Source organism: Heteronotia binoei, chromosome 14 (assembly GCF_032191835.1).
Source record: "Heteronotia binoei isolate CCM8104 ecotype False Entrance Well chromosome 14, APGP_CSIRO_Hbin_v1, whole genome shotgun sequence".
Taxonomy (NCBI): Eukaryota; Metazoa; Chordata; class Lepidosauria; order Squamata; family Gekkonidae; genus Heteronotia; species Heteronotia binoei.
This window is the reverse complement of record NC_083236.1, coordinates 54,431,604-54,454,107: the sequence shown is the minus strand read 5'-3', so window position 1 is coordinate 54,454,107 and position 22,504 is coordinate 54,431,604. Positions and strand designations below refer to the sequence as shown.

General features: G+C 50.2%; 1 protein-coding gene across 1 annotated transcript; it reads left to right on the top strand.

Moving 5' to 3' along the window:
• The first annotated feature begins 11,664 nt into the window (after positions 1 to 11,664).
• On the top strand, positions 11,665 to 21,221 carry CBLN1 (cerebellin 1 precursor). Its single transcript, XM_060254318.1, has 3 exons — positions 11,665 to 11,952; positions 12,982 to 13,101; positions 19,596 to 21,221. Exons 1-3 carry the CDS (start codon positions 11,689 to 11,691, stop codon positions 19,791 to 19,793), a joined length of 582 nt encoding a protein of 193 aa, XP_060110301.1. The 5' UTR covers positions 11,665 to 11,688; the 3' UTR covers positions 19,794 to 21,221.
• Positions 21,222 to 22,504: the final 1,283 nt, after the last annotated feature.

The following is a 22,504-nucleotide window of genomic DNA, read 5'->3' as shown; positions in this document are numbered from 1 at the left end:
AGACCTGGTATCGCTAAAAATTTGTTCCACAATCGTGGCCCCCCGCAAGAAAAGAGACTGTTCAGCAGCAGTATGAAAGTGACAGAGACCCAAGTAGCAAAACTCTTTGAGAAGGCTGAAAATGCCTTGATTCATTTCTCTAGCAATGTACTGTGCAGGCAATTCAGGAAAAAGCTTGTTGTGACCGAGTTCTGTTGAAATAAAGGGGATCTAAGTCCTGATAGATAGATAAATAGAGCCTCATGGCGCAGCGTGCTAAAGCTGCAGTAGTGCAGTCGGAGCCCTCTGCTCACGACCTGAGTTCGATCTCAGTGAAAGCTGGTTCAAGTAGCCAGCTCAAGGTTGACTCAGCCTTCCATCCTTCCGAGGTTGGTAAAATGAGTCCCCAGCTTGCTGGGAGGAAAGTGTAGATGACTGGGGAAGGCAAGGGCAAACCACCCCGTAAAAAGTCTGCCGTGAAAATGTTGTGAAAGCAACGTCACCCCAGAGTCGGAAACGACTGGTGTTTGCACAGGGGGCTACCTTTACCTTTTTAAGTCCTGATTAATACTGTGCAAACTGCCAGGGAAGGAAAAGCTGGAGATGGAAAGGGAGTAGAGCAGAGGTGTCAAACTCATTTGTTATGAGGGCCGGATCTTCACCTTGTCAGGCTGGGCCATATGTGTCATAATATATAAGATAGCAGAGATATAAACTTTATAAAGGACACAGACAAACAAATTTTTTTTTTAAAAAAACCCCTTAAAATACAACATGCTTAAGACATTAGCATTAATTGGTCTTAACAGTGCTCTCTTTGTATTTCTTCCATGGGATCCAGGGAACTGGGCAAAGGAAGCTCTGGCTCTTTCCTTCCTCCCTCAGGGGAGCAGGATGGGGAGGAGCCTCAGCCAATAGAAGGAAGAGAGGCTTGGCTCAGTAGCTCCGCTGTGCGATTGAGAGAGCCTGGCAAAGCAAGCTCTGCCTCCCCCAACTTCCTCCCTAAGGGAGGAGCCTCAGCCAATGGAGAAAATACAGGTTTTGCTCTGCAGCTCCTGTGCAATTGAGCAAGCCTGGCACAGAAAGCTGTGATGCAGAAAGAAGCAAGAGAGAGGGAGAAGGAAGCAGATGACAGCCAGTTGCTCAGGGGCCTCATTCGGCCCCCGGGCCACATCTTTGATACCCCGGAGTAGAGAATAATTTATCATTTATATATTTATTTATTTATGGGATTTATATCCTGCCAAGGCAGGTTCAGGGTGGGTAACAACATAAAAACCTATACATGAATCTATTAAAAACCTAAAATCAACAGACCAAGAAATCACAATTCACAACATTAGTCAAACACAAGGCGGCTATAATCTATGAATCTGCTCCAGGCATGCTGACAATAGTTAATACCAAGGGTGGAATTCTAGCAGGAGCTCCTTTGCATATTAGGCTCCACCCTCTGCTATAGTCAATCCTCCAAGAGTTTACAAAAAAGAGCCTTGTAAACTCTTGGAGGACTGGCTACATCAGGGTTGTGTGGCCTAATATGCAAAGGAACTCCTGCAAGAATTCCACCCCTGGTTAATACCACAGGCATCTTGACTTCATTAATGCTCTTGCTTTCCACCCAGTGAAGAGCCAAAGCACCTGGCATCATCCTTCTCTCCTTTTTATTCTCACAACAACCTGGGAATTGGTATTGGTAACCTTCAGGTGGAGCCTGAAGTTTTCCCAGAATTACACCTGATCTGCAGACAACAGAGGTCAGTTCTCCTGGAGAACAGGGCAGCTTTGGAGAACATCACCTGAGAGCGGGTACCTGGTTAGCCTGAGAGCGTGTACCTGGCCCCAGGATTACCCAGCAGAGTTTCATGGCAGAGTGGTAGGGTTGCCAACCTCCTGAGGGGGTTATACAGAAAGAGATGGCTATACAGAACAGTGATCGTGTAACAAAATAGAAAAAAAACTGTATAAAAGTAACAACCGTTGATAAAAGTCTTGTCTTACGCCTCTATATTTTGAAACCAACAATTTATTATCAATATTATCTACAGAAAAACACAACACACTAGATGCCAGATTTTAACAACATTGACAAAATTACAATAGAGGATTGATGTTACGGTAACAGCAGCAGCAGCGATGGATTGCCTAGGTAACGCTCCATTTCATTCGCCTTCTTCAGGCCACAGTACACTACGTAAAGCCTTGAATGCAAGAATGGAATACCCACTATTTCCTTCAAATTTATGCTTAGACACTCTCCAGCTTTTACAATTGTTGTATAGACCATTGCAGTTGGACCCTCAGAGATCAACAGCCTTCCATTACGTTTCGTCAGAGATGTTTTGAATCTGACAAAGGGTAACCCCTAATGGAAGACCATTGATCTCTGAGGTTCCAACTGCAACTGTCTATACAACAATTGTAAAAGCTGGAGAATGTCTAAATTGAAGAAAATACTGGGTATTCCATTCTTGAATTCAAGGCTTTACCTAGTGTACTGCGGCCTGAAGGAGGCGACTGAAATGGACAGTTACCGAGGCAATCCATTGGATTTGAAGATGTAGCCAAATCCTGAGGGTGGGGTAAATACCCTGGTGTGTTGCTTCAAAACCCTCCCCTCAAATGAAATAGTAAAAGACAAACTCTTTTTCATGGCATAGACTGTCCAGGATTAATACTTACTGAATTATAAACAGTGGGATGAAAAAATAATGAAAAGTACATCTCGTCCCATTTCTATGCAAAGCTCCACTGCATCTGAGATAAGCCGCTGATACAATTCACAAGAACGGTAAGCAGCGATAACACCTTCTCCCCAGAAATTGTCTCTTTACTGGTTACTTCTGTTGGAAAGGGTCAAAGCACTAAACCTCTAGACAGCTGAGTCTTGCATAGAAAAAAAAAATCACATTTTACAGCCTTTTGATCCGCTGGATTTAAGCGGTTTTCTCCATGTCCATATTCATGTCCTGGAGGACAAACCTCTGATGTAGATAAAGTTGCCAACTTTGGGTTGGGAAATTCCTGGAGGCAGGGCTTTTTTTGTAGCAGGAACTCCTCTGCATATTAGACCACACACCCCGGGATGTAGCCATCACTGGGATGTCTACTAGAGCTTACAGTAGGCCCTGTACTAAGAGCCCTGTATGCTCTGGGAGGATTGGCTACATTAGGGGTCTGTGGCCTAATATGCAAAGGAGTTCATAATACAAAAAAAGCCTTATCTGCAGGTATGGTGGTTTAGACAGAGGTGGGACCTCAGCAAGATATATAGTCCATCCTCTGAATTGACTGTTGCCTCCAGGGGAACTGACGTCTGTAATTTAGGACTGTCAGCTTCTGGGTAGCACCTCGAGACCTTCCGCTGTTACAATTGATCCCCAGATGATCAACATCTAGGGTTGCCAAGTCCAATTCAAGAAATATCTGGGGACTTTGGGGGTGGGGCCAGGAGACTTTGGGGTGGAGCCAGGAGACATTGGGGGCAGAGCCAGGAGCACGGGTGTGACAAGCAGAACTGAACTCTAAGGGAGTTCTGGCCATCACATTTAAAGGGACAGCTCACCTTTTAAAATGCCTTCCTTCCATAGAAAATAATGAAGGATAGGGGCAACTTCTTTTGGGGCTCGTAGAATTGGACCCCCTGGTCCAATACTTTTGAAACTTGGGGGGCATTTTGGGAAGAGGCACTAGATGCTATACTGAAAATTTGGCACCTCTACCTCAAAAAACAGCCCCCCCCCAGAGCCCCCGATACCCGCGGATCAATTCCTCATCATTCCTTATGGGAATTGTTCATGGAGGTGCATAATGGCTGTGGGGGTGGGGCTTCCCCCGCTGGCCAGCTGGCTGGGGGAGGGGGGAAGCCTGTAAAACTGGGGGATCCCCCCGCTGGGACCTGGGGATTGGGAAGCCTATCAACATCAGTTCCCTTGAAGGAAATGGCTGCTTTGGGACTCAATGGCATTGTACCCCACTGAGGCCCCTGCCATTCCCAAGCCCCACCCTCCCCAGGCTCCACCCCCCCCATCAATCTCCAGGTATTTCCCAGCAGAGCTGGCAACCTAACCCATCCAGAGATCAGTTGTAATTCTGGGACATCTGCTGGCCCCACCTGGAGGCTGAAACTGGTAAATGAAGCTGTGAAAAGGAACCATAAAAGTTTAATACCGCGCTGGGGGGCAGGGTATGTTAAGCACTGACAAGTCACTTCAGATTTATGGTGTTCCTATGAAAGAAAGACCTCCCAAACATCCTATTGTTAACAGCCTTGAAAACTTGGGTCCCATGATGCCCTTGACTGAGTCACTCCATCTCATGTTGGGTCTTCCAGTTTGCTTGTTGCCTTCAACTTTTACTAGCGTTATTGTCTTTTCTAGTGATGCTCGTCTTCTCACAACATTTGTTTCCTTCAAGTTTTCCTAGCATTGTTGTCTTTTCTAGTGATGCTTGTCTTCTCACACTTGTTTCCTTCAAGTTTTCCTAGCATTGTTGTCTTTTCTAGTGATGCTTGTCTTCTCACACTTGTTTCCCTCAAGTTTTCCTAGCATTGTTGTCTTTTCTAGTGATGATTGTCTTCTCATAACACTTGTTTCCTTCAAGTTTTCCTAGCATTGTTGGCTTTTCTAGTGATGCTTGTCTTCTCACACTTGTGTCCTTCAAGTTTTCCTAGCATTGTTGTCTTTTCTAGTGATGATTGTTTTCTCATAACACTTGTTTCCTTCAAGTTTTCCTAGCACTGTTGTCTTTTCTAATGAAGCTTGTCTTCTCATAGCGCTTGTTGCCTTCAACTTTTCCCAGCATTTTTGTCTTTTCTAGTGACGCTCGTCTTCTCATAATGTGACCAAAGTACCAAAGCCTCAGTTTAGTCATTCTAGCTTCTAGGGAAAGTTGAGACTTAATTTGATCTAGAACCCACTTATTTGTCTTTTCGATGGCCTACAGCATCTGTAAAACTCTCCTAATGTATGGTAAGGCAGGCATCTTATTAGGGTTTTTTGGGGTGTGTGTGAGATTTAGCATTTTATTGTATTAATTCTGCGTCGTAGGCCACCTTGAGCAATTGGGAAATGTTTTTATTAATCAATACATTAAAAATTATATGGTCATTGTGACTGAGTTCATTCTGTAGGGGAGCCATTTTATAACTGGCGCGCCCCACAGATGGGAAATCCCACAGGCCTGGTCAAAAAAGATAGCGAGAATAGATCTCCCATGATCTACCCTATTGTTGCTTTAAGTTCATGATAAATTATGCCGTAACGAATACTCTGGTTATTATGAATTCCATGTATGTGTGTATATACACACTCTTAGCCTATCAACTCTTAACGCAGATGTTTGCCAAAACTTTCCATAAAATATAATAACCATAATACAATAATGAATAGTTAAAACAATTAAAAATAGCTATTGCGATAACATAAGATATCGTGTTAGCCTTTAATGTGCCACAGGACTCCTTTTCTATTTCGACAAGCTCAGAAAAGAGAGAGGAATTCAAATTCTTCTCCAGAGAGTCAACGGAGACCAAGCACCACTTTCAGTCCCCTTAAGCCTTAATAAAGGAAAATTAGCAGCAAGTAACCTGAAGCTGAGCTGAGCCACATAAAGCTGCCTCCTACTGAATGCACCATCAAAGTCAGTATTGCCTACTCGGACTGGCAGCAGCTCTCCAGGGTCTCCGGCTGAGGTCTTTCACGTCACCTACTGCCTGATCCTTTTTAACTGGAGATGCCGGGGATTGAACCTGGGACCTTCTGCAAGCTAAGCGGATCCTCTACCACTGAGCCAAGGCCCTCCATCTGGATTCTGTCTGCCCCATTGCAACCTGATGGGAATGATCCTGTCCCTAAAGAAGTAGCCTGTCTGGAGGGTTTAAAATTAGCCTTACCAACAAAGACGACTCCTGATGGAGCTCCATGCACACCACCCAGGTCCAAACCAAGTATCGTATGAAAACCAATCACATGACGCCCAGCTCAGTAACTGGCCCTCCCCAGTTTAGCCAGCAGCCCCAGGTTTGGATTCATGTTTCCCAGAGCTTTTTTTGTAGCAGGAGCTTCTTTGCATATTAGGCCACACACCTCTGATATAGCCAATCCACTCCTTGAGCTTACAGTAGGCCCTGTACTAAGAGCCCTGTGAAAGCTCTGAGAGGATTGGCTACATCAGGGGTGTGTGGCCTGATATGCAAAGGAGTTCCTGCTACAAAAAAAGCACTGCTGTTTCCACACAATGCTAAAGGCAAACTTTAAGGATATGGGGCTGGCAGGTTTAGCCAAATCCAAAATTGTTTCTGCTATTCGGTATACAACAGCCAAATTCTAGCATTGCTAAAATCTCAGACAAAGCTATTGAAGCTACAAGCATTTCCCTGTTTCCCCATTTGAAGACCTGAACAGGAGTCCAGTGGTACCTTAACAATGAATAAAATTTATCCCAGCCTAAATTTATGTGGCCCTGACTTGGATGGCTCAGGCTAGCTCAGTCTCAGATCTTAGCAGCTAAGCAGCGTCAGCTCCGGATTTGGATAGGTGACCACCAAGGAAGTCCAGGGTTGCTACGCAGAGGCAGGCAATGGCAAATCAGCCTCTGTTCGTCTCTTGCCTGGATAACCAGGCTAGCCTGAACTTGCCAGATCTCAGAAGGGTTGGCCTTGGCTTGGATTTGGATGGGAGACCACCAATGAAGTCCAGGAGTACTAGGCAGAGTAGGGCTGCCAAGCCCCTGGTCCGAGTGGGAAATCCCCCTCCCGGGAGGTTCCCAACCCACCGGCCCACATTGGGCCAGCAGGGGGAACTTCCCCCTGCGTGGCTGGCATGATGACGTCACCCGGAAGTGACGTCATCAAAATGGTGGTGCCCGTGCGGGGCCGCTCTAGGCATTTCCAGGAAAATGCTATGGTTTTCCCGGACGCTCTAGCCATTTGGGAGGGAAAAATCTATGGTATAATAGGTACCATAGAAATGCCTAGAGTGGCGCCACACGGGTGCCACCATTTTGATGACGTCACTTCCGGGTGATGTCATCGTGCTGCACACACTCTTTGTGTGCGTGAAAGTCCCCCACTCCGGGAAGCTGGGGACTTGGCAACCCTAAGGCAGAGGCAGGAAATGGCAAACCACCTTTGAACATCCCTTGCCTCGAAAACTCTATGGGGTCACCACAGAGCTTACGCACACAAGAGCTTACAGGGCTCTTCTTACAGGGCCTACTGTAAGCTCCAGAAGGATTGGCTACATCAGGGGTGTGTGGCCTAATATGCAAAGGAGTTCCTGCTACAAAAAAAGCCCTGGGCCACCATAAATTGACTGTATCTTGACAGCATTTTCCACCACCAAAGTTTTCTGAGTCCCAGGTGATGTCATCAAGCACATGGAGAAGCCATCTGAAGCAGCTACGTTGGGGGGGGGGGGGAGTGAACAGGGACCAGGGAGAGCATGGCTCTGTTGCTTATTCTACAGTCTTGCAGGTTTCTGCTGCTGTACAAAAGAAGAAACCTGAACTCAGGACATTGTCTCAACAGTTCCCAGCAGGGTCACACATCAAGTTGCTTGCAGGTATGAATCAGGACCTCTCCTTATGCTGGCTGGAACCCTTCTTTGCCACACAAATCATACCCAATTTTAGGTATTTTATTTACATTCTAAGTCACCTTGAGTTCTGTAAGGAAGAAAGGGGGCTGCCAAATGTTTTAAATAAACAACTGCACCTCTTTCTCTCTTGCAGGCACCCAGGGGGTCATTTCATAGGAAAAGAGGTGCCGGAGCTCATTAGCACAACTCATTTGCAGATTGCCACACACTCCTGACATCACCGGAAGGTGCACTCGATTATATCAGCTCAGCATCTACCTTAAAAGGCTTCTTGGATTAGAATGGTCATAATCAAACCTTCCTCCCATCGTACTTTTAAAATAACTTTCCCCTATGTGGCCACAGTGGCACGATGAAGGTTTCCATCTGTCTGTTTGGCTTATTTTCCCCTTTTTTTCTGGGGAAAAATATCAGGAAGTTTGTCCAATCTTAAGAGTTCAACAAAATTCTCACAGGGGGTTTAAACAAAGGAGCCCAAAAGCAAGTATTTTTTTTTTGGGGGGGGGGGGTAAAGAAAGAAAGAACACAATAAAATTTAGAGGTTCTGGAGCTCTGCCCCTGTGAGCTCCTGCCCAAAATGAAGCCTGCACATCCCTCCCCCCATTTCCTGTCTTCCTGTTGTGTATGCGGACTCATGATATGCTCCTATATGACCGTTCCTGCCTGGCTTATTGGAGCTTTTAGGACTGAGCCTGGGGGACTCGGGAACAACGAGCAGTAGGATCCAAATCCCTGCCCAATCAGAGGCCCCCTGGCCCAATCAAATGACCCAATGGTATTGTAGCGTGGGAACCTTGAACTGTATATAGTGGGCCCCATTGGCCCTAGTCAGCAGACTTCTAGTTGGCACATTCCCATGCTGTAACTAATAAAGATAGCTATGATCACTGCAACTGCGTGTCCTCTCTGCATTGGACCCACTATATTATACTTCCATTGCGCACCCAAAGTACATTTGGATGGCGACGGACCACCAGTGGTGTGGCATCCTGACCTGACCCTCCAGCTTATTACGATGACTTATGTACCTTCACCACCCCCTTTCCATAACATAAGGAAGACTCCCCCACAAACCCTCCCACCTCTGCTTTTTCATTTAACACATTCAGCCCCACAACCACAATTCTTGGTCTGAAGACGCACAAATTTAGCTGAAGCTAAGAAAATCTGCCTAGAACACTTGAAGCTGCCTTACATTGAATCCAACCCCTGGGACATCACAGTGAGTATTGTTGACTCAGACAACAGGGTCTTAGGCAGAGGTCTTTCACATCATCTATTGCCAGAGATTAACTGGAGAAGCCAGGGATTAAATCTACAACCTTCTGCGTGCCAAACAGATGCTCTGCCACTGAGCTATAGCCCTTCCCCTGAATGGAACAATCACACAAAGTATACTGAATCAGACCATCTACTCAGATTGGCAGCCACTCTCCCAGAGTCTCAGGCCTCTAGAGGTCTTTGACATTGTCTACCGCCTGGTCCTTTTAGCTGGAGATGCCTGGAATTGAACCTAGGACCTTCTGGATGCAAAGCAGAGGCTCTTCCACTGAGCCACGCCCCCTCCCCTGAATGGAACAATCACATGAAGTTGCCTTATACTGACTCAGACCGTCAATCCACCCAGGTCAGCATTGTCGACTCAGATTGGCACTTGGTCTCCAGGGTCGGCAGAAATCTTTCATATCTCCCAACGCATGGTCCTTTCAACTGGAGATGCTGGGGATTGAACCTGAGACCTTGGTCATGCCAAGCAGGTGCTCTACCACTGAACCATGGCCCCTCTCCACTTGATTCCATATCTGGATGAGGAGGCTATCTGGGCATACAGATGCAACTTCAGGGTCACAGGGAAATATGCAGAATTAGAAATAAATGATGATAAATGCTGGGAGGCTGCCCGGCTGCCTGCTCCCTTGCTCTTTCAGCATCCAGCCTCTAACCTGCATCTCTTCTTCTGTCTCCCGTGACCCACACATGCATTGTCCCCCTGCTTTCCCCTCTTGCCTGTTTTTGAAAAGTAGCAGAAGAGGTTGGAGTTGGATTTAGACCCCACCCTTCACTACACGAGGAAGTCTCAGACCAGCTCACAAATCGCCTTTCCCTTTCCCGACACAGACACCCTGTGAGGGAGGTGGGGCTGAGAGAGCTCTGAGAGAACTGCTCTTGAGAGAAGAAGAAGATGATGATATTGGATTTATATCCCGCCCTATTCTCTGAATCTCAGAGTCTCAGAGTGGTCACAATCTCCTTAACATTCCCCCTCCCCACAACAGACACCCTGTGAGCTGGGTGGGGCTGAGAGGGCTCTTACCGCAGCTGCCCTTTCAAGGACATCTCCTGCAAGAGCTACCAGAGCATCGGGCTGACCCAAGGCCATTCCAGCAGGTGCAAGTGGAGGAGTGGGGATTCAAACCCGGTTCTCCCAGATAAGAGTCAGTGCACTTAACCACTACACCAAACTGGCTGTGAAAAACCCAGTCGAGTCCTAGCTTGGACTCAGCCTTAGGACCTGTTGATCCTTCGGGGCAGAACCTGGGAGTCCTTCGAACGAAGAGAGTGGCACTGAGAGCGTCTTCTCCTTGCTGGCTCCCACCCCTTTTCACAACAGCCCTGCGAGATAGGTGGGCTGATCGGGAGTGCCTGGTTCCAAGGTCACCCAATGAGGTGATTTTAAAATGGCAGAGATGGGGAGGTGGATCTGAATCCAGGCCTTCTAGACCCGAATGTGAGGCTCTCTAACCACTGTGCCACACTGCCTCTCTCTCTCCCTCCAGATCCCACCGACTTCTTTATTGGCCATTTCTGGACCTCAGATGTGGGGGATAGCTCGGAGGAGAGGAGAAGGAGGCTTTGTATCCCCACTGAGGGACAAGGCGGGGCCTCAATGAATTAAATAAATACATAACCCCCCATCTCTTCCCAGATGCTGGGCTCAGAGGCACACCAAACTTCACCGCCTTTCCAGCCCCCACTGCCTTGAAGAGGGCCCTACCAAAATTGACCCTAGACCCCCACCCTTTCCCTCTTCGTCTAGAGCCCCTCCAGTGTGGCCAGGGCCGGCCCTAGCAAGGTTAACTTGGTGCGCCCCCCCTCCCCTACTGAGAACATCACTGAGTCGCGAGTCACCCAATGTGGGGCCCCCAGAAGATTGGCGCCCTAGGCAATTGCCTAGATTTGGTGCGTCAGCTCTCTCTCTTCCTGCAACTTCCCCTCTTCTCTTGCGCCCTAACTTTGCCTACACCCCCCTCCCCCGCTTCCCCAAGCCAAGTCAGACGGCGAGGGCACCGGAGGACCCTGGGTGGCCAAGCCTCAGTCCCTACCCCCTGGGGCGACGCCTCTCTGTCCCCTGCTGCCCCCCTGCCTTCCCTTCCCACCCCCTGGCAGTGGACTCGCTTCTCCTCCTTACCTGCGCCGTACCAGCAGCCTTGGTTCCGGGGGTCCCCTCGGAGGACTTTTGGGCGGGGAGGGAAACGGTGGGGTTTTTTTGCGGGGTGACCGAGCGCGGGGCAGCGGCGACCACCGCCGCCGCGGCTCCAGCGCGCTCCTGCTCGGCTGGCCCGTCTCCTCCACCTGCCTCTTTACCCACCTCGCCGCCGCCAGCCCCTCCGCCTTGGGGCGGCCAGAGACGGACGGGGCGTCCATTGGGCGAGGGGGAGCGCGCCGGGCGCGGATTGGCGGAGGGCGGGAGGGGGCCGGCGCTGACGAAAGGGCCGGGCTGGCGGGGAAGGCGGGGGGGACGCCTTTGTGTGCTCGGCCGGCGGCAGGCGAGGGAGCTCCGGTCAGAGCTAGAGCCGTCGCCGGGCGGGTGGGCGGACAGGAAGGCAGCGGGCGCGCCGGGGCTTGGAGCGGCCGTGCGCTATGCGGCCGTGCGCTTTTGCGCTTCGCCAGTGGCCGCCTCAGCCGCTCCAGCTGCCGCTGCTGCTGGCCGCCCGTCGGGGGAAGAAGCCGGAGAGGGACGACTAGAGGCAGCCAGGCCAGCCGGAGAAGGAGGAGGAGGCGGCGAGGACGACGGCCGCCTAGCGCTTCCCCGCCCGCCCGCCCGCCCCCTCGGGGAAAGCCGGCTCTGCTGGCCGCTTGGACGCCGCCGCAGCGCACGGGGGAAGCCGCGATGCGGGCGCCGGAGCTGCAGCTGCTGCTGGCCTTGGCTTGGCTGGCGCCGGGGGCGCGGGCGCAGAACGAGACGGAGCCCATCATCCTGGAAGGCAAGTGCCTGGTGGTGTGCGACTCCAACCCCACCTCCGACCCCACCGGCACGGCTCTGGGCATCTCCGTCCGCTCGGGCAGCGCCAAGGTGGCCTTCTCGGCCATCCGCAGCACCAACCACGAGCCGTCGGAGATGAGCAACCGCACCATGATCATCTATTTCGACCAGGTAAGGGGCTTTCTTGGGGAGGGGGGCTCACGGTTTTGAGGGGACGGAAAGAAGGGGGGGTTCGGATTAGGAGGGGCGGGCTTGGATCTGCCCTTCTCTCCCCCCCCCCACTCCAACATTCTTCGGAGCCCGCTACCTTCCCCGAGGCAGCGCCCGCTTATGAACATATGATGAAGCTGCCTTCTACTGAATCAGACCCTCCTCGGTCCATCCAAGTCAGTCTTGTCTACTCAGACCGGCAGCGGCTCTTCGGGGTCTACAGCTGAGGTTTTTCCGCGCCTATTTGCCTGGACCCTTTTGAGTTGGAGATGCCGGGGATCGAACCTGGGACCTCCTGCTTACCGAGCAGACCCTCTGCCACCGCTGAGCCACCCCTCCCCTCCCCTAAAGGATGGCCATAAGACGAAGCCGTCGGAGGTTCCTCCCGAGGGGAATTTGAACCCACCGTTAAAACCTGAGCGGGAACATATGAAGCGGTCTTCTGCTGACTCAGACCCTCAGTCCATCAAAGTCAGCATTGTCTACTCAGACTGGCAGCGGCTCTCCAGGGTCTCAAGCTGAGGTTTTTCACGCCTATTTGCCTGGACCCTTTTGAGTCGGAGATGCCGGGGATTGAACCTGGGACTTTCCGCTTCCCAAGCAGATGCTCTACCACTGAGCCACTGTCCCTCCCAAGAAAAGAGAGAGGGGAAAAGAGAGCCTGGAGAGATCTTTGGGGGGCGGGGACGGCGGCATTGCAGGACTGAGCTCCATTCTCACTGGGGGCATGAACCTCCAGGGAAAGCGCCTCCTGTTCTTCCCGTGGGGGGTCTGGTTAGGAAGCTCTGGGCGCCTCCTTAGAGAAGCACATCCGTCCAGGGGGAGCCGGATCCCGGAGCTGTGCTGTACTTCTGGCGGTTCCCCCCTGCCAGCAGCCTCTCCCTCCTCCCCCCCCCCCAAAAGCAAACCTGCCTCCTTTTCAGAGAACCCTGTTAGGGGAACCTCCCCCCAGGCCCTCTCTCTCGCTCACCCCCTCCCTTTGCCTTGCAGGTACTAGTGAACATCGGCCTCAACTTTGATTCGGAACGCAGCACTTTCATCGCGCCCCGGAAAGGGATTTACAGCTTTAATTTCCACGTCGTGAAGGTCTACAACCGGCAGACGATCCAGGTCAGACTTTGCTGGGTTTGGCTGGGGGGGGGGGGGGACTCGGCCTTGGGGCAGAGGGCGGTGGGAGCCAGCAAGGAAGAGAGGGGTGGCGGAGGAGAGTCCGGGCTGGGAACGGAGAAGCCTTTTGGGCAGGCTGGTCGGGGAGGAAGCTCCGATCCATCCAGGTTGACTCCTGGGCAAACCTGTGGAGGATCCGGGTGTGCAGATCTTCGCACCTGGACTGGAAGCCGCCTGTCCTTTCTTCCCAACCCAAGCAGCGCTTTTGCTCCTTTGCAAAGGGGCCTTCGACATTCAAAGCCAAAGGAATGACTCATAGGCCGTTTCCTCTCTGGTGTGAAGGTATAGGGGACACTCCCATCTGCAATCCCGGAAGGTAGGACCAAAACCAGTGGGTTGAAATTAAATCAAAAGAGTTTCCGGCTTAACATTAGGAAGAACTTCCTGACCGTTAGAGCGGTTCCTCAGTGGAACAGGCTTCCTCGGGAGGTGGTGGGCTCTCCTTCCTTGGAGGTTTTTAAACAGAGGCTAGATGGCCATCTGACAGCGATGAAGATCCTGTGAATTTAGGGGGAGGTGTTTGTGAGTTTCCTGCATTGTGCAGGGGGTTGGACTAGATGACCCTGGAGGTCCCTTCTATGATTCTATGAAACCCCATTAGACCTGCTGGAGTCCAATTGCTCTGACCTGGACCAGCCAGATCTTCAAAGCTAAGCAGAGTCAGCCCCGGTTAGCATTGGGATGGGAGACCACTGAGGAAGTCCAAGGGGTTCCTAGGCAGAGGTTAATGGTTTAGAGACACTCCCTTCTGCAAACCCCATGACAATAGAGACTCATTCCATTCCAATTGCACTGACCTGGTTCGCCCAGGTTAGGCTGATCTCTAGTCAGATTCTCAAAAAGCTAAGCTGAGTCGGCCCTGCTTAGCCTTTGGATGGGAGACCCGCAGGAAAGTCCAAGGTCGCTGTGTAGAGGCAGGCCGTGGCAAACCACCTCCGAACTTCTCGAAAGGGCCACTTCTGAACTTCTCTTGCTTAGATCTCCCAGGCTATACCGATCTCAGCGGCTCTCAGAAGCTAAGCAGGGTCAGCCTTGGTTCATACATGGATGGGAGACCACCAAGGAAGTCCAGGGTTGCTATGCAGAGGCGGGCCGTGGCAAACCACCTCTGTTCATCTCTTGCCTTGGAAACCCTACTGGGGATGGGGGGGAAGGGTCATAAGTTGGCTTTGACTGGACGGGTGCTTCTCACCACCCCTGTATTCCGACTGGGGCACCTCGCAGGAAGACTTCGTCTTGCAGTGTTTTCTTTCCGATTCGGGGCCTCTCTGAGACACTGTGAGCTAGCTCACAGTTTTTTAGCTTCTGGCTTGCGCACTTTCGTCTCAGCTTGAGATAAGCGGCCCCAGAGCAAGCTCATTGATGCAGCAGCTCGCAACTTGAATGCCAGTAGCTCACAAAGTGGAATTTTTGCTCACGAGACTCCACAGCTTAGAAGGAGTATCAGTCTCCACCCGTGTCCCCTTTTCCTGAAATGGGAACTGATTCTGTATTTCAAACCAAGCCTTGAAGATCCCCATGCAAAGTCATAACCTTCTCCTGCTCCCCCTTCCTGCTTCTTTTATTCAAGGGCATTTTCTCTTTACTCTTTCAGTATTGGTAACGCTGACAATATGGACAAAATCCAGTTTTACTTCCCAGGAGCAGGGCGCCCAGGAGCTGTGTACCACGCCCCCCCCCCCCAAGCTGAAATCCAAAGCTCCAAGGCCGATTTGCTTTGCAGCCAATGCCCTCAAAAACCACAGGCGTTGGCCAAAACCCCTCCCCATCCCTTTATAGTGGTATTGCTTTGATCCCGGACTGCTGTTTTGAAGCTGCTCAGTTTAAGGAATCGATGGCGACTTTAGGACAGGGTTAAAAATTGACTGGAGTTGCTGCCGGCCCTGAGCTTAACCCGAATTGTGAAGATGTTCAACAGCTGCAAATCGCCGAAGGGAGGTATTAAAGATGGAGGCTGAGTAATACTACAGCCCGTGAGATCAGCCGGAAAGAGACACACATAGGTGGGCAGAGCCTGAAGGTACAACTGTATCCCTTGCTCAAATTAATCCTGGGGCCTGTTATTTTTTCCCCCCCAAATTGCATAAATGATGCTTTAACAGATGAACATATGAAGCCGCCTTATACTGAATCAGGCCCTTGGTCCATCAAAGTCAGTATTGAATACTCAGACTGTCAGCGGCTCACCAGGGTCTCAAGCTGAGGTTTTTCCGTGCCTATTTGCCTGGACCCTTTTGAGTTGGAGATGCCGGGGATTGAACCTGGGACCTTCTGCTTACCAAGCAGATGCTCTAACCGCTGAGTCACCGCCCCTCCCCTTTTTTCATGCTCCTGCACAAATCCGCACCTCTCCTTTTCTAAAAAGGATGCAGGAATAAAGGAAAACAAAACCTTGAGACGTCTTAAATGGCTAATGAAAGGTGCCCCAAACCGGTGCTTGTTTTGGGCTGCAACAGATCCAGAGGAACTGGTTGGCCAGCTGATGTGAGGCAGGATGCCGGACTAGATAGACCACGGATCTAATCCAGCACAGCTCGTCTGAAGTTCTTATCATCCACATGGCTGCTGTTACTTTACTGGAATAGGGTGAGAAATATTGATAACCTTTGCTCCCTTCCCACATATACCATTTGTTATGAGGGCCGGATTGGACATAAAAGAGACCTTGAGGGGCCAGGCGTTTCGGGTTGAGCCGGGCCATGTCAGGCAGGGCTATGTGAGTACCTATTTAAGATTAGGTAGCAGAGATATAAATTTTATAAAGAACACAGATAGACACAAATATATTTTAAGAAACTTAAAACATGCTTAAAACGTTAGCACTCATTGGTCTTAAAGGTGCTTTCTTTGTATTTCTCCCATGGGATTCAGGGAACTGGGCAAAGGAAGCTCTGGCTCTTTCCTTCCTTTCCCAGGGGGTGGGGGGAGCCTTAGTCAATAGAAAGAAGAGAGATCTGGCTTAGTAGCTCTGCTGTGTGATTGAGAGAACCTGGCAAAGCAAGCTATTCCTCCCCCCCCCTTCCTCCCCAAGAGAAGCTTCAGCCAATGGAGAAAATAGAGGTTTTGCTCTGTAGCTCCTGTGCGACTGAGCAAGCCTGGCAAAGCAAGCTGTTATGCAGAAGGAAGCAAGAGAGAGGGCGAAGGAAGCAAATGACAGCCAGTTGCTCAGGGGCCTTATAGGAGCCCTCTGAGGCCTGATTCGGACCCCAAACTGCATGTTTGACACCCCTGCTCTAGATTCCCCCCACACACACACACACATCCACAGGCCCTGTTGACACTGTGGACTTCTTGGCAGATCTAGCAGGAAATGTGAGCGAAGCTGTGACCAGCAAAGATGCCCTTGACTTGGCTTTCAGGGATAGTTTGATGGTTCCTGGATCTTTGAGCTGTAGCTCCATGCCTGTCCTTCTTTATCTGTACCACTGGACCTCTTGCCATAGCAATGTAGCAGGAAATTAGGAGAGGAGTGGCCTGAACTCCTGGAGGCTTTACTCAGAAGTAAGCCCTACCTGGAACTTTTATCTGTGCGAGCCTGCCTCCAAAATAGGTGGGCATGAACATAACTCACCTGCCCCTATTTTGCATAGGGAATGTGTGCAAATGCAGTTTTCTTTTCTTGTAATTCCTGTTTTGTTTTTGTTTTTAAAAAAGCTGCCTAACTTGAGTGGCCTGTGATTTTTGCAGCTGGAACCATTGTTCCCTCTAAGCTGATGTAGTGTGAGCTAGCTCACCGTTTTTTTAGCCTCCGGCTCACCCATTTTTTTCGTCTTCGCTCAGGGAAAAGGGCCCCAGAGCAAACCAATTGATGCAGCAGCTCACAACTTGAATGCCAGTAGCTCACAAAGTAGATTTTTTTTGGCTCACAAGACCCCACAGCTTAGAGGGAGCATGGGTTGGGACTAGATCTGTAGACCAGACCTCTCCCTTTCTGTGTGTATTTATATCTCCAGCTCCATTTGTGTAGAGAAGCATCAGATCTTCAGAGACGGCCTGGCCTGGCTACCTATATTCTAGATCCCTGGTATCAATAGCTGTCAGTCGCTGTAACAATGACGAGATGGAAAGCTTTATTGATCTAGACTTTTAGGTACATCCCTAATTACTGGTGGCTGCATTTGCTTGCTGCAAAGGTGCCCCCCTCCCAGAAGTGCATCCCCCCTATGATTTAGCTCATTTAAGCAAATAGGAGGCAGTTGCTTTACCAGAGATATTGGCTCTGTCAGGGATTCGGTGCTTCTGCTGCTTTGCAAAGGGATAAGCCCCCTCCCCACCATGCACTTCAGACAGGCTGCCTGGAGCTCTCCTTGCTTTCGCTCTCTCGGCTTTGAGGTGCGGCGAAGGAATAAATCCTGCCTTTTCCTGAAAGGTGAACGGTAGCTCCCTTTTGCAACAGGGAAGGCATCTGGCCCAGAAGGTTCCGACCAGAACCCTCACATGTGGCATTCATCCCCCACTCAGAGCCAGTTTGGTAGAGTGGGAGAACTGGGTTTGAGTTCCCACTCCTCCACTTGCAGCTGCTGGAATGGCCTCGGGTCAGCCATAGCTCTGGCAGAGCTGTTCTTGAAAGGGCAGCTAGTTGGGAGAGCTCTCTCAATCTGGGCGCTGGCCCAGAAGGTTCCGACCAGAACCCCCACACATGGCATTCATCCCCCACTCAGAGCCAGTTTGGTGGAGTGGGAGAACTGGGTTTGAGTTCTCAATCCTCCACTTGCGGCTGCTGGAATGGCCTCGGGTCAGCCATAGCTCTGGCAGAGCTGTTCTTGAAAGGGCAGCTTTTGGGAGAGCTCTCTCAATCTGGGCGCTGGCCCAGAAGGTTCCGACCAGAACCCCCACACATGGCATTCATCCCCCTCGCAGAGCCAGTTTGGTGGAGTAGTGAAGTGTGCGGACTCTTCTCTGGGAGAACCAGGTTTGAGTCCCCACTAGTGGCTGCTGGAATGGCCTGGGGTCAGGCAGAGGTTGTCCTTGAAAAGGCAGCTGTCAGAACTCTCTCAGCCCCACCCGCCTCACAGGGTGTCTGTTGTGGTGGGTGGGGAAGGTTAAGGAGATTGTGACCACTCTGAACTTCAGAGTATAAGAAAAGGAAAGGTCCCCTGTGCAAGCACCAGTTGTTTCCGACTCTGGGGTGACATTGCTTTCACGTTTTCACGGCAGACTTTTTACGGGGTGGTTTGCCATTGCCTTCCCCGGTCATTACACTTTCCCCCCAGGAAGCTGGGTACTCATTTTACTGACCTCGGAAGGATGGAAGGCAGAGTCAACCTCGAGCCGGCTACCTGAAAACCCAGCTTGCCCCGGGGATCGAACTCAGATCGTGAAGAGAGCTTAGGACTGCAGTACTGCAGCTTTAACACTTGTGCCACGGGGCTCTTCCTTCAGAGTATAGAGTGGGATATAACTCCAATATCATCATCACCTAACTCACAGGGTGTCTGCTGAGGGGGGGGAGATCCAAGATCGCCTTCCCCTCTGAGCAGCTGGACTAACCAAGTCCACATTTTGTTTCTGGGGTGGGTAGGATGCTTTAAGGACAGTTGCAGAGGCGGGGTGGGGTGGGGTGGGGGGGGAAGGGCTTCCTGCATCATCTTCCAGGGCCAGGCCTTGTTTTCCCATCCACCTTCTTCTTTGCCTCCCCTCCTCCTTCCTTTCTTCTCCTGAGATCCCCTGCCGGATGACCTTGGATGCTTATGACATCAGGTTCCTAATTCCATACATGGTTGGGAGGGGATTTTTTTTTTTTGTATAAGACAGTAGTTTGAAGAAAGGGGATGATCCGGGAATTATAGCATTTTCACGGATCTTGTGCTGAACGTTCATCTGCTGTCTTTGTGCTTTATATCATCTAATAAACAAGAAAGGGGGGGAGGGGAGAGAATCTCTTTTTATGGCCGCTGGTGGTTAGAACAGGCCGTCCCTGCCTGCCCAGCAGTGTTCCCTCTGAGCTGAGTTTGTGTGAGCTAGCTCACAGTTTTTTAGCCTCCGACTCCCACCTTTTTTGTCTTCAGTCAGGAAAAAGGGCCCCGGAGCACACTCAGCGATGCAGCAGCTCACGACTTTAATGCCAGCAACTCCCAGAGTAGAATTTTTGCTCTCAAGACTCCACGGTTAAGAAGTCTGTAACTCAGGCAGTAGCAAAATATTGTTTTCAGCCATAAATAAACAGGAGTTTTTTTAACAAAGTAGAGATGGTGAATAGTGCCATTTTTTAAGGTTTAACGTTGGTGGAATTTGAATACGAGGATGCTTTTCTGTAGTCAGAAATTATGGTCTGTGACTATGAGATTTTGTATATTGTTATTGCTGGTCGGTTGAAACTGGAAAATGGGACTCCACAGCTTAGAGGGAGCATTGCTCCCCAAGAATCGCCCTTCTCTTTTCTCTCCCTTCCTTTTCCACTGACCCAAGGCTTTCGTTCTCTTTTTTCTCCTCTCTAGGTCAGCCTGATGCTCAACGGGTGGCCGGTGATTTCGGCCTTTGCCGGGGACCAAGACGTCACCCGAGAAGCCGCCAGCAACGGGGTCTTGATCCAGATGGAGAAAGGAGACCGGGCCTATTTAAAACTGGAGCGAGGAAACTTGATGGGGGGCTGGAAGTACTCCACGTTCTCTGGATTTCTAGTATTCCCTCTTTAAAGGACCCACTCCCCCCCCCCCACCCCACTGGAGGAAGTGGGGAAGAAAAACAGCAAGTCTGAGAATGGCCGGCCTGTCCTTGCATTGCGGCTGGGTGAGGGGGGGGAAGGACTGTGGACTTCTGGATAATACCTAGCGACACATCGCAGAAGTGGAACCCTGTTGAGGTCTGTGTACATTGTACTCTGAAGATATTTCCCTAACGGTGCAGCCAACAGCTGGAAGAAGATGCTTGAACTTCCATTGCCCTCCAATAATCTCTCTGTCTTTCTCTCTTCTTTGCAAACTGAAATTAGTTCGAGTCTATATTTATAAATGGCCGTCTCCACCCTACACCTGGTGGTTTCGCTTTCCAAACTCTCTGGGTTATTTTCTTTTTAAACTTCAAAACCAGTTTGCTTCTTCTTCTTTTTTTTAAACCTTAGAACTATATTTTTACTCTGTCCCTGAGTTGAACTTTTAAAAGGAAAGTGTGTTTTCTTAAATTCCTGGGTGCCATGGCGAGAGATGCGGTGCCAGCTTCATCGCGCTCTTGAGCAAGAAAACCAGGAGAGAAGGGTTCCTCGCCACCTGCTCGAGCCAAGTCTGATTTTTCACTATTTCTGTGTAATTTCTGAGTGATTGTGGAATTCTCCAGGCTGCTTAATGTTGACGCTTGTTTCTTTTGCTCTTGTCAATCGTGGCCCAAAGGACATGCCAAGAAAGTATATTGAACTTTGACTAATTAACCTGTAAGATAAGGTGTGATTATTGACCAGTTAATTGGGGGGGGGGGGGTGCTTTTAGTTGAATAATTTTGAAATAGGATTATCTATTTATTTTTCTTAAGACAGGAAACAAGTTTCCTCCATGCAGGTTGATCAGACTGGGGGTGGGGGGAATTAAAAAAAAAAAAGGAAGAAAAATATGCAGTGACACCCATTTGTTCTGAATGCAAAATGGAAGACAGCAGGGAAACCCTTGGAGGCTAGCCTTGAGTGCAAAACTTTTAGCAGTGTTTTACCCTTTTAAAATGGGGAGAGGCTAACTTGTCCGTTTCAGTGTTTGCTTCAGATTTAAGAAGTCTGCTCTGTTGAATAAGTTATCCCCTCCCCCTGCCCAGATTTTTTGAGCAAAATTGTCCCTTATATTCTCCCCTCCCCCTTGCCCCCATAGAATAGTCTCTCAGTCAAACCACATTTTACACATCTGTCTCATAGATAAGGGGGGGAAATCTTTTACAAGGTATACTGTAAAACTAATATTCTTCTTTGCTAATATTCTTTTGTTTACAGTCTTTCCAAGATGTACATGCTATAATTTTTTTGCAGCACTCCGAAGAGAATAGCTACTTTTATTATGCAGGTACAGTAAAAAAAAGAAAAGAAAGAATTAACTTTCAATTGTAATCAAAACATAATGTGAAATAAAGCCGGTGGAATAAACAAATGGACTTTTTGGGGGAGAGACCCGTCTAAAGGGGTTTGATTCCCCCCTCCCTCTGGTTTTGTTTGGAGACACCCCCCCCCAAAAGCAATAAAACCAACCCAGACTTTAATGATACAGAATAAAAATCGGACTAATTGCCAAGTATAAATGGCCAATTTCTCAAAGCGGACCCGTCATGTGGATGGCTGTGTCTGATGTCTCTCCCCTCCCCATCAAACCTGGGTTTCAAGAAGGAATTTAATTAACTCCTAGGGGGGCAGTTAATTCTAGCTTAATAAGCAATGTATTCTACCGCTTGGTCCCTCCTGCCCTCTGTGGGAGGAGGGGGAAATGTGCGTCCTGTTAATAATTCCACCCACCAAATGGAGACTCGAGTCTCTTTTTAAGCCTTACAGAGAATTGAGGGGGGGGGGAGGGAGGGAGGGGGGTCACTGGCCTTCCAGAGAGGCCCAGTGTTTTCTCTAAGCTGAGTGAGCATGAGCTAGCTCACAGATGTTTAGCCTCAGGCTCACACGTTTTTGTCTGAGCTCAGGAAGGATGACCCCAGAGCGCTCTGATTTATGCAGTCGCTCACCACTTTCCTGCCAGTAGCTCACCAAGTAGAATTTTTGTCCCCGAGACTCTGCAGCGGAGAGGGAACATTGGAGAGGCCTGAAAAGGGAGCTCCCTTTGGGCGGAGGAGCTGGTCACTTTCCACGGGGCGGCGGAAAGAGGTCCTTACAGAAAAAAACCTCCACGTCAAAGCAGCGGACCAAGCCAGAGGCGACGGGTTCGAAGCCGGGCTTGGGCCGCTGGGCTTTCACTTCCCGTCGACGTGAGGAGGGAAGCAAAAGCGGTATTCGGAGAGCCCCGAGAGATCCTAAAGACTCCACCGACTTCACCCCGGAGGACCAGGTCTTGGCTTTTCGGTGCTTTTGCAGGGCCTTGCCCGGTCTGGGTGGCGGGAGGGGGAGGGAGTGGATACATGTGGGGTGGGAGAGCCGCAGAGAGGGGGTCTGCCTGATTCTCCGTCCCGTCGGGAGGTTTTTAACTGGGCGAGGATAACACCTCCTCCTTTCCTCTCAGGGGATGAGTTCTCCTGAGTAGCTGCCGTAGCTTCTTGGATTCCTACCTCGCCACGAGTTTTGTGAGCCTTTGCGGCGCTGTTGCTGGACTCGGGACTCTGAGTGAAAGGAGGGATATAAATCCAATATCATCTTCTCCTCCTCCGCCTCCGCTGCGATAGACGGGCTCAGACGCGACTCGTCTCGGTCTGCCCTTTTCTTGGTTGTCCGCCTTCGTTC

Bases quoted from the DNA above. Each gene is read 5' to 3' on its own strand.
- CBLN1 (XM_060254318.1), top strand. From the start codon at position 11,689: ATGCGGGCGCCGGAGCTGCAGCTGCTGCTGGCCTTGGCTTGGCTGGCG. The intron at 11,953-12,981 runs GTAAGGGGCTTT...TTTGCCTTGCAG, and splicing joins TGATCATCTATTTCGACCAG to GTACTAGTGAACATCGGCCT. The intron at 13,102-19,595 runs GTCAGACTTTGC...TCTCCTCTCTAG, and splicing joins ACAACCGGCAGACGATCCAG to GTCAGCCTGATGCTCAACGG.